The sequence below is a fragment of the Equus caballus genome, chromosome 18 (assembly GCF_041296265.1).
Source record: "Equus caballus isolate H_3958 breed thoroughbred chromosome 18, TB-T2T, whole genome shotgun sequence".
NCBI lineage: Eukaryota > Metazoa > Chordata > Mammalia > Perissodactyla > Equidae > Equus > Equus caballus.
This window is the reverse complement of record NC_091701.1, coordinates 73575022-73587208: the sequence shown is the minus strand read 5'-3', so window position 1 is coordinate 73587208 and position 12187 is coordinate 73575022. Positions and strand designations below refer to the sequence as shown.

The 12187-nt window shown below is 44.0% G+C and overlaps 1 protein-coding gene across 1 annotated transcript in view; it reads left to right on the top strand.

Annotated features, from left to right (window-relative positions):
• Window positions 1-12187, top strand: part of RFTN2 (raftlin family member 2) — a 66590-nt gene that overhangs the window by 36656 nt on the left and 17747 nt on the right. Inside the window, exons 6-7 of the mRNA XM_005601665.4 lie at window positions 811-932; window positions 2421-2524. Coding sequence (XP_005601722.2) covers window positions 811-932; window positions 2421-2524 — 226 coding nt within the window. The remainder of the gene's footprint in view (window positions 1-810; window positions 933-2420; window positions 2525-12187) is intronic.

Here is a 12187-nt window from a genome sequence, read left to right as displayed (position 1 = left end):
TGTAAGCTTAATAGATCATTTGACAACTTTATAGGTTATTATTTAGACAACTGTCAACTAGGGTAACTTTGATGTGGCATTGTATTTTATAAAAACCAAAATGTTTGATCAGCACATGACCATGGGAAAATTGTCTCCCGTTGCAAAATAGGAGACAAAAGAACTTCCATAAAATCAGTTTAGTTTTGGCCAGCTGGTTATTGTCAACTATTCAAGAAAATGCCAGAGAGGCCCTCCCTTAAAACTTCCTTCCCAGCAGGAATTCTTTTGACAATGACCTCTGTTTAGGATCTTCCTGTTACCATTCTTTTTTTTTTTTTTTTAAGCATCACTGAGGTAAAGAATTTTTTGTTATTATATTTTTTGAAGTAATCTGACCTCACATTAGTTTTAATATCACACCTGTAATTTCAAGGGTTGACATTTTTTTATGTTGTTTCTCTTAATGGTATAATTAACATGCATACAGCATATAGATCAGAAACCAAAATTAGATTTCAAAGTGAAGGTCATTTCCAGATGCTTTTTAGGCTTAAGAAATCCACTTGCTTTTCACCTTATGATATTATTTTATCTTGTTTTTGTTATTGCAATTTTCGTGTTTGTAGTTTGATTTTAATTCAGTGAAGTAAAAAAAAAAAATTTAACCTTCAAAGAGAAGGAGGATGTTATTGATTCAGCTAAAACAAGTGTTTATTAATTGGTATGATTTTTTTTTCAGCTTCCTACAAGGGTTACTTAAGGATTTAGATGATCTTAAGAGACACTTAGTATTTACAACTCTTCTTAATTGCATCCTTTTCCTCACAGGGGACCATTCGCCTAAATCTTTGGAAGGATTCTTTATCTATGAAGAAGAAGGTTCTGGAGTTCCAGGTTCCAGTAGGAAAGGAAATGATGCCATCGTGGTAGAACAATGGACCGTTATTGAGGTAAACTGCAATTTTCTGACAATGTAGCTTTTCTTTTATATTTAGTTTTACATGGTAAAGATCTTCACAGGGCCAGCCCCATGGCCAAGTTGTTGGGTTCACGCATTTGGCATTGGCGGCCCAGGGTTCACCAGTTCAGATCCTGGGTGCAGACATATATACCACTCATAAGCCATGCTGTGGCGGGATCCCGCATAGAAGAACTATAATGACTTACAACTAGGATATACAACTATGTACTGGGGCTTTAGGGAGAAAAAAGAAAAAAAAGAGGAAGATTGGCAACAAATGTTAGCTCAGGGCCAATTTTCCTCACCAAAAAGAGAAGATCTTCATTGCCTAGTACGTGCAGTATCCTTCAAACACATGTCGGTGCGGTGTTCTGTGTTCCTCACAAGTGCACAAACAACCAGACTTCTGCCAGATTTGTGAAAAGGTGATTTTGCTTTACCCAATGTTCAGCTTTGTTAGAAGATAGCAAAATAATTATCCATACATAAAAAGCAGTGGATTCCCAAAGATTTGGCATTCTCATCCTAAACGAAGTGCCCTGGCACTGAGATCCTCTACACAATGCCATGACAACTGGTTGAAAGTGAAAAAAATTCAGTCAATAACTAGTATTTTATCTCCAAGCAACCAATGTGCATGGTTTTGTTTACCTTGTGAATTGACTTTCAAAGGCAAAAATATCCAAAAGGTGTTCTCTCTCTCGCCAGGCCAAATATGTACACACAGCATTGTCCTTCCTAGTCAGAGAGGACATTGCTGCTGATGTGCACTCTGAATTCAGCTGTCACCGAATGGACTGCCCTTGAGGTGTCCACACTGAATTCGGGTCTACTGTGTTGTGTGGACGAGGCCCTCACTGACAGGCTCCTTCAGGGACATTTTTGTCTTCCAGACCTTACAAAGATTAGAAAGACGTAGCCCATTTTCAAGGAAACTAGAAATTCCATTGAGGGGGAAATAATCGGATTTGGAGGAAGATGTAAAGCTCCAGGTTCCAAGGGAGAAATAGCAATGAAAAGCCTGTGCACCTAAGCTCCTCTCCCCTTCACTCCCCAGTCCTCACTCCCCACCCTTGTCCTCACGTCCCAATCCCCAGACCAGTGTTTCTGAGAGTGTGGTGTGTAAGCTACTTGGGTCCAAATCAACTAGGGAGCCTTTTTGAAATGTAGTTTCTCCCCACCCACCCCACCCCACCCCCATTAAAGCTTGATGCCCGAAGACAAGACCAAGGAAACAAGACCCAAGCTTTGCAGAACCAGATGGAAACCTCTGTCCACTCTGATCCCCAGTGTTTCTAACTTGGTTCAATGGTTAGAAGGCAGCAGAAAATGAAGCCCAGGAAGACTGCAGCCCAGTGAAATGACACCTAATGGAGCGGGAGCTCCCCTTGTCCTAACACCCATGACCCTTTATTGCAGCCACTGGTGTAGCTGGTTGTCTTTGCCATTAGACTGAGCTTTATGTTTATTCACGCAGGGCTGTGAAATCAAGACGGATTATGGCCCTCTGCTGCACACCCTGGCTGAGTTTGGATGGCTCCTGACAAGCGTGCTGCCTACACCCATACTGAGACATGACAGGTAACCCCAAAGTAGCCTTACGTGCTCTCGTTTAGTTCTAAAAGATACTGCATTTGTTAGATAACTCAATTTAACAAATGCTTACTTAATGCCTACAAATGCAGTTCCCTGAACTTCTAATCTGATTTCCTGGACCTTGATGCTCAGCAAATCTAATCCTCTCACGTTATCTATGAACGAGCTACTAGGTCTCCTTCCCAAGGGCATGCAAGTTCCTGGTGACAGAGCAGGGCTGCAGGAAACCGGCTCACACCAGCGCTACTTGCAGCCTTGAATGCTGCCTCTCCACTCAAAGGCTGCATTCTTAGATACCTCTTTTTTTTTCAATTCAAGATGCTAGTTCTTCCCTCCAGTGAAGGTTGTGTTGGTATAAATCTGCCAACAGAAAACACAGCCCCTCCCTAGGGTCTTTTGCCCTGCTCTTCTGTGCTGCAGAGCAGAAGGCCTTCACCCCAGCACGCAGCCACAGTTAGCACCACAGGGGGCCTAGGGAGGCCAGGGCGGAGGCCAGCACTTCCGCCTCCTTCCTCCCCTCCAGTGTGCTGGGTTAGCTTTCCCCTGGAGCATGGACTTGTTAGCTGTCTCCACTGAAATAAATGCCTACCATAGAACCAAAATGCCAACATTTCACAAATGCCAACTTTTCCATTTCTCTTTTTCACTAACTTTCCCTATTTCTTTTTCTGGGAAGGAAAAATTGAGTTGTACTTTTCTTTTTGAGAGACCAATTAAGTCTTCGGTATAAAGAGCTTTGCTCTCCTTTGGAGTCAGAGATATTCCCTCTGCCACCTTTGGCATCCCGAAAATGATTGACTGCCAAGGCTGTCCTGCCTGGACCAGCGATGGCCTACAGAGGCCAGCACAGTGCCCCCTGGGCCTTCCCTTTTAGCAGAGTCAACGATGGCATAAGGATGGAGTAACATGCTGAGCAATCGTCGTCAGGTGTACTAAGGGTGGCACCTCCTCCTCCTCAGTCTCGTCCGCCCTCCTCGCCTTCTCTGGTTTCTCCAGCTTAGCACCTTACCTCTGTCCAGTATCCCAAGGTCCCCCACACTTTGAAAACATTTGATTGACATGGCTTTAAAATAAACCACACCTTCTTCAGGTGGGGAGAGGGATGAAGATGGATACAGAGTAAAGACACTCAAGCTTTAAAAAGAGGGGTAGAAGTGAGCAAAGCAATTAATCTGCTTTTCTCCTCAGAGAGCTTTTGGTAACTGTTCTCAAACTATGAGTGACAACGTCCTGAAGCATTATTTCCCGACTGTTTTGAACCTCTGACATACCTGCCAGACCACAATACAGCAGTACTTCTCAAGGTTTGGCCTCCAGAACAAGCAATATGAATCACCTGAGGAGCCGGGGAACCTACACATGCGGGAGGCCTGGCCCCGTGGGACAGGCAGGAGCTGTGAGGGTGGGACCCGTGAATCAGCATTTTCACAAGCTCCTTGAGCTCATTAGCATTTGAAGAACCTTGCAGGAGGTAGTGAGAGAAAGGAACTCCTCTGCCTTTCCACCACTCACCATGGATACCCAAGCCAATGGTCTATCCCACCCCTTACCCTCCCTCAGAATAACGTGTTTGTTTGCCCTCACCTCTTTTTGGTGGCTCTCCAGCTGTATGATTTAGGGCATCATTTGGCCCATTACAGTTAGCCCTTCCTAAAAGTACTCTGAGTTCTGAACCTTTCATGTTCCTTCTTCCCCAGTGAAAAATATATTCATCATTCCTCCCTCCTGTCCATTCGGGGCTTCTGCTCTCATGAGTCTGAATGTTTCCTGACAGGATGTGAGTTACTGGCTCGGCCCTAGATTAGACAGTGGGCCTACAGGGGCTGCATGCTGAGCTGGAACTCAGGCTGGAGCTCCTTCAGCGGCTCTGCCTCTGGGTGGTTTGGGAATGAGGACAGAGACCAAAGGTGAGAAAAAAGAGGTCTAAGCTGCAGGGAGCCTGGAGCCACCACTTGCCCACCATGTCCTGCGTGAGGTCACAGGCTCTCCCCCACGATTAGGAGGCCCCCTGGAGTGAGGAGCGGCTGTCTGCACTTTTGGGAGCAGAGGTAGCACCCCCGCCTCACCACCATCCAGCCTCCCTTTACCCCAGTGTCCACCAGACATGTGGAGTCACAGAGCGGAGCTGTCCGGCCCTCCTGCAAAGGCTCATTTTCAGTGTAAATCAGATAACACGGGGGCTAGTTGCTGGGCTGCCCATTGAACTACTGTTTGTAACAGCAAAAAATTGGACACAGTATAAACGTCTATCACTAGGAAACTGGTGAAGTAAGTTATGGACTATCCATACAATAGAGTAGTGTGAAGCTGATAAAAAAGAATGAGCAGCTCTATATGTGTATTGTCATAGAATACTTTCTGTTGATAATTGTTGAGTTAAAAAAAAAGTTTCAGGACAGTATTATAGTACAATCACAATTTTTAAAGTTTATACATTTTAAAGATTTTTATTTTTTCCTTTTTCTCCCCAAAGCCCCCCCGGTACATAGTTGTGTATTCTTCGTTGTTCTTCGTTGTGGGTTCTTCTAGTTGTGGCACGTGGGACGCTGCCTCAGCGTGGTCTGATGAGCAGTGCCATGTCCGCGCCCAGGATTCGAACTAACGAAACACTGGGCCGCCTGCCCCGGAGCGCGCGAACTTAACCACTCGGCCACGGGGCCAGCCCCTAAAGTTTATACATTTTGAATATATCTAGCAAAACTCTGAAAGGCTACACAACAACTTCTAGTGAGTGCTTAGTTCTGGGGATTATAGGTAGGGGAAGGGAAAGTGTCTTTATACATTTTTGTAGGGTTTGACTTTTTTACAAGAAATATGTGTTTATTCCATGATTTTTTAAAAAACAGTTTTAGAGGGGCTGGCCCCGTGGCCAAGTGGTTAAGTTCGCGCGCTCCGCTGCAGGCGGCCCAGTGTTTCGCTAGTTCGAATCCTGGGCGCGGACATTGCACTGCTCATCAGACCACGCTGAGGCGGCGTCCCACGTGCCACAACTAGAAGAACCCACAACGAAGAATACACAACTATGTACCGAGGGGCTTTGGGGAGAAAAAGGAAAAAATAAAATCAAAAAAAAAAAAAAAAACAGTTTTAGAAATCAAAACAGTCAATTAATAAAAGATGTGGAAGCTGTATATGGTGCCTGCCCTGAAACAGCTTGTGGCTGGTTAAGCTCACATTTAGTGCGCATCCAGGGGCTTGCCTTCAGGCTGCGGCAGGTCAAGCCTATCCGTTGTATAATACCCCACAGCAACTAATGACGGGCCGAGGGCCATACCGTAGTCTATAGGAGTAGAAGAAGAAGGAGTATGGACTCTCACAGTGAGGTGGAATGTTCAACAGCAATGAGAATAACAGGCAGCATCACCACCTAGCAGATCCCCATTAGGAATCTGCTATTGACCCCAGATAGAAGACAGTAGAAAAATGTACTTTAACAGGAATTGTCCTGATGCAGCGAGGCACACTAGAGCACACAATGTCTGCCGTTCCTTCGTCTGCCAGGAACATTGGGCAATATCGATGTTCATCGTTTCGTAACTTGGATCCTTCCAAGTGCCTGCAGGGTAGACAATACAGGATGAAGGTAATGGCTCATTGTTACCATCTAGTAACAAAGATTATTGGTAAAACTTTTCTATCCTCTGCCTTTTTCTCTTGTCCAAATACACTGTCCCTGTGACAGTCATATGCTGGTCTTAGCTGCTTCAGTACACACAAAGGTAGTACTCACTGTCAGCCACGTCATCTTTAAATATAAAGAAAAATGTTACATGCAGTTCCTGCTGGTCCAGGTGGAGGAGAGCCTGAAAGTTTTTAATCTCTGAAACTAGAAGAATAGTGAAGAGTCCAGGCTTTGGAGCTAAACAGATCTTTTTTTTTTTTTAAATTGATCTTACTTTAATTACAGCTTCACCATTTACTAGCTGTATGACTTTGGGAAGTCGCTTAACCTCTTTAGGTCTCAATTTCCTCATCTGGAAAACCGTACGATAGTATCAACTTTACTGGATTGTCATGATGACTAAGCAAAGTGCCTGTGCAGGGCCTGTGCATACTGGACTAATAAATTAGAGCTATTATATGGGACCTAACCTTTAGCAGAACCAAAATCCCTAAGAAGTTGAAACAAATTGTGCTTTCATGATAGCTCAGCCTGTCCTAGGTCAGAATATTCCAGAAAATGTAAATACTGTAGTTCACTGTATACAAAATCAGCCGTAAGGAATACAAGCCAAGAAAAGGAACAGAAAGAAACAATGACGCTGTAAGATCTATGCTTTACACGAATGCTCACACCCAGAAAAGCGCATGTCTGTCATAATCTTTCTTTTGGGGCCCCCATGTCTGAAAACATAATTTAGAACCACTGCCAGTGAAAACTTTCTTCCTTAAATATCTTCCTCTCATGTACAACAATACTGTCTTAAGCAATTTCAACTTTTTCCTACTTCTCTTATCATGTAAGAGGTACGCGAGCAGTCTAACATAAGGTATGTTCCCCGCGTTTCCTCCACTACTAAATATGTCCTGTTGTTGGACTGCATCAAGATATTCCCCAGTGTGTCCCCATGTTGGGGTTGTGGCTTCGTTATCCTAGACGATGTCACACCACCAAGGTTTAAAGCTGTACTACCATGGAAACATTGGGGTGAGGTAACCTCATAGCTCAACGTTGTTCCAGGCTTGTTGGCCCTGTTGTCAGCCCTGACAACTTGCCAGAATCCCTTCTTAATCATTAGCGCTGTATGATTATACAAATGGGCCCAGTCCTTTCCTTTTCAGAAAATCAAGGTGAAAACTGACACTAAACTCTTCAGGGCAAATCTGGTAGAGGATGAAATTCACGGCTAATAGTGCTGACCTTAAAAAAAGTCACCAGAATAAGGGGCCGGCCCCGTGGCCGAGTGGTTAAGCTCACACGCTCCGCTTCAATGGCCCAGGGTTTTGCCAGTTTGGATCCTGGGCGCGGACATGATACCGCTCATCAGGCCATGCTGAGGCCGTGTCTCACATGCCACAACTAGAAGGACCCACAACTAAAATATACAACTATATACTAGGGGAATTTGGGGAGAAAAAGCAGGAAAAAAAAAGATTGGCAACAGTTGTTAGCTCAGGTGCCAATCTTTAAAAAAAAAAGAAAATCACCAGAATAAAATGGAAGGAGGAGCCGAAGTTCCCTCTGGCTGCCTCAAAGCAGCGGGGTCACCCCCTCTCCCCAATTCTAAATCAGTAATAATCTGAAGGCAGGGCAGGAATGTGCCTTTGAACAAGAATCCCAAGATGATTCTCATGCACGTTCGGAAACACTGACTTATAACCTTGCAGTGACAGAGAGCGAGCGAGAGAGCAGGGGAAGCACTTAGATCACAACAGGGAAGAAAGAGGCGCCCCCTCATTTGTGTCTCAGGAGACAGAAGGTAAAGGCGGGGGCGTGTTGGTAGGTGAATCAAGTTATTCTCTACTGAGAATATTTAAAAAGTCTGGTTCTTAAGGACACAATATGAATAATGAAAAGAGAAAATCGTCTTCTCACTGTGGTGTCGGGAACCCCCTCCCCACTTCCATACTCTGCAGCCCCAGCAGAAAAGGGCCCCCAGCCCTGCGGTCACCACAGCCCAGAAGCACTAGGAGCCTATGCAGTTCTTTCAGACACAAATGCCCCAGTGATTTCCTCTAAACCCTCGAGTGGCAGCTGGAGCAGGAGTTGCATATTTATATACAGTCAAGGAGAGGCAAGGGCTGCACATTTGGTCCATTTCGATGCAGTTCTCTTCCCTTCCCTTTAAGTTCTGTGGAAACCGTATTGTGTAATTCCACTGTGGGTTAAGCTCCCAGTAATCTTATCATGAGCAGCATTTTGATAAGGCCACGTTTTTTAAAATAGTCAATTTGTCTGTTCTATTCACTTCCAGTTGTCACTAACTTGAATTTTTAACAATTTGGAGGGGGTGGGGGTGGGAGGAGCTAAACTGTGGCAATGCCCTTTTTCATCTTTAACACACACATGCTAATACCTGATAATCAAATCAGGGTTGGAAGGCAAAGGATCTCTGTGGGTAAGCACATAGCTACAAAGGTGCAATCTAAAACAAGATTTTATAATTTTGCTTTTAAAAAGAAATTTTTATTTCCTATTTTAAAAGCAAGAATTTACTCATTTATCTCTGAGTTGCAAACATCAAACCATGGCAATTAATTAATGTACAAGATGATGCAAAAGTAATCAGAAAATACAAATTAACCTAACAATTCTGTTTCCTCTAGTCTAATGGATTTGGGGACCATACATGGAAGCTTTTTCATGAGAGTATTTTCATTTCACAAGTGACTAAGCAGTTGCAGATAAGCCACTCATTTGAAAGCAGCTCAGTGGTATTCAAACTGGTTCACATTCTTCCATTTTATTTTAAACAGAATTTTCTTTCAGTTCAGCTCACATGTTTACTGAATGCCTGCTATGTACAAGGTAATATTTACCCAGGCTAGGGGCAGACTCCAGCTTCCAGGAACTCAGAATCTGCTGGAGGGACAACACAGTCACCAATAAGTGATGCAGAACAGATGGTGACACGTCGTGCAGTGGACGTCTAGGGATATGTTCTCGACAGGGCTGGTTCTGCCCCACAGGGAGGAAAACTGGTTATGGGGGGAGGTTAAAAAATAATAGAGAGTACAATGATCTGTGGCCCTCCAAAAGGTCACAGGACACCAACAGATACACAGCGTGTCTTTGGTATTGAATTTTAGAGGCTTTGCTGGGAAGATGGCAGCATAGGAGGACTCTGAACTCACCTCCTCCTATGGACACAACAAATTTACAACTACCCTTGGAACAATTACCCCTGAGAGAGAACTGAAATCTGGAATAAAAAGAACCCCCACAACAAGGGACAATGGTGACTACAGTGGAAGAGACAAAACTTCCTTTCTGGATAAGAAAAAAGCCACATTCTAGCCATTGGGCTTCACAGCCGGCCGGGAGCAATGTTCAAGTACAAAGCATTCCCTGGAGGAGCAGGGAATCTGAGTGGGAGAGCTATGCCACCATAAGCAGCTTTTGAACTCAGCACAACCGAGACGAGTGTCATAATATCTGGCTTTGTTGTCTATTAACAACAATGGAGAATGCCCCCAGAAAAGCTATCGAACATGAGAGAAAGAAAAGCCTGCTCTTAAAGGGTACAAATTCACCTGTTTCAGAAAGCAACACAAAATCACCAGAAGGTGCACAGTCCTTTGGTGAAGAGACTCATTTGATAGGCTCTGGGTGCATGTCAGGGAGGCAAGAGATGGCTGGGACCACCTCCCCAGGGACTGAGACATTGGCAGCAGCCATTACTGTGACTTAGTACAGGCATGCTCACGCAGATGCTGGCAGACGCCATTGGAGTTCTTCCTCTGGTCTGTTAGTGCAGGAGTTTGCCCCGCTTACAAGACAACTGATCTAATCTACCTCAGCCAGGGCAGGCAGCTCACCCTAGGGACAGGCACCACCCACCATCAAGCCCTCAGGCAACTTGTGGGCCTGCAAAGGTGGGGTGGGTGGGACCTCTGCAGTGGGACAAGTGGGTCTGCCTTGCAGGGCAGGGGCTGTGTGAGGGGCAGATCTGTGTTGGCAGAGTGTGTGGGGCCTCTGAAGCAGGGTGAGTGGGTCCAGTTCAGTGGGGTGGGATGTGCACATGGGGCAGGACTGCTTGGACAGGATGTAGGCCTGCTGGCAATGGGGCTTGTCAGCTGCAGCAGACTTGTGCTTCTCAAACACCCATATAGGGGATCAGCCTCACCTTCCAATGCCTGAAACAATTGATTGCTCCCATGCCTGGAGCCAGCTCCATCCAGCTGCACTACTGAGAGAGCTGACAATAGCCTTGTAATTGTGAGCCCCTGAGCCTAGCAACCAGCCATGCTGGGGGCCTATTAACTTAACAGAAAAGCTGCAGCGAATGGGCCATTAGACCTTGCAGCCATCTGTGCTAGGGCTCCCCCTGCCCAATAAAGTGACTAAAGTGACCATTGCAGCCACACTCAGTTGAGCCTTACAACCAGCCAGCCAGGGGGACAGCCTATCCTTCCTGTGCACCTGCAGTAAGAGCAACCCTGCCACAACAGAAGAACACATGTAGCCCATACAGGGGACACTGGAACATGTGGAACTGGTGATAAGAGGTAAGCACACTGCTGGGCCCCATAAGACCACTTCTCCAAGATCAGGAGACATGGTTGATCTACCTAAAACATAGACATAAGCACAGAGAAATAGGCAAAATGAGGAGACAAAGGAATATGTTCCAAATAATGGAACAGAACAAATTTTCAACAAAAGAACTAAGCAAAACTGAGATAAACAATCTATCTGATAAAGAGTACAAACCGATAATCATAAGGATGCTCACTGATCTTGGGAGAAGAACAGATGAACACAGTGAGAACTTCAACAAAGAACTGGAAAATATGAGAAAGAACCAATCAAAAATGAAGAATGCAATAATGGAAATGAAAAACTCACTAGGGGAACTCAATAGCAGAGTAGATGATCCAGAAGAATGAATCAGTGAGCTGGATGAAAGACTAGAGGAAATCATCCAAGATGAACAGATAAAATCAAAGAGAATTGAAAACAATGAGAACAGTCTAAGGGACCTGTGGAACAACATCAGGTGCACTAACATCCATATTATAGGTGTCCCAGAAGTAGAAGAGAGAGACAAAGGGGCAGAGAGGCTATTTGAAGACGTAATAGCTGAAAACTTTCCTAACCTAAGGAAGGAAACAGACATACAAGTACAGGAAGCACAGAGAACACAAAACAAGATGAACCCAAAGAGGTGCACACCAAGACACATTATAATTAAAATGTCAAGAACTAAAGAGAAAGAATCCTAAAAGCTGCAAGAGAAAGACAACAAGTTACATACAAAGGAAACCCCATAAGGCTATCAGCTGACTTCTCAGCAGAAACCTTACAGGCTGGAAGGCAGTAGCATGATATATTTAAAGTGCTGAAAAGAAAAAAACCTACAGCCAAGAATATTCTATCCAGCAAGATTATCACTCAGAATGGACAGAGAGATAAAGAGTTTTCCAGACAAGCAAAAACTAAAGGACTTTATCACCAAGAAACCAGGGAAATTCTAAAGAGACTTACTGAAGTGGGGGAAAAAAGACCATAAATAGGAATAAGAAAATTATCAAAAAAATAAGTTAAGTTAAATCAGTGGTAAAGGCAAATATATAGTAAAGGTAGCAAATCAACCACCTGTGAAGCTAATATGAAGGTCAAAAGACAAAAGTACTAAAATTATCTACTTCAAAGATAAGAGGTTAACAGATACATACACACACAAAAGAGATTAAGTATGATATAAAAAACATAGAATGTGGGAGGAGAGGAATAAAATAGTAGAGCTTTTAGCAAGAGGTCAAACTTAAGAGACCATCAACTTCATATAGATTGCTATTTAAGTAGGTTATTGTTTATGAACTTCATGGTAATCACAAAACAGAAACCTATAATAAATGCACAAAAAATTAAGAGAAAGGAACCCAAACATGATACTAAAGAAAGCCATCAAACCACAAGGGAAGAGAGCAAGAGGAGAAGAAAGGAACAGGGAAGAACTACTAAAAAATCCAGAAAAAAATAAC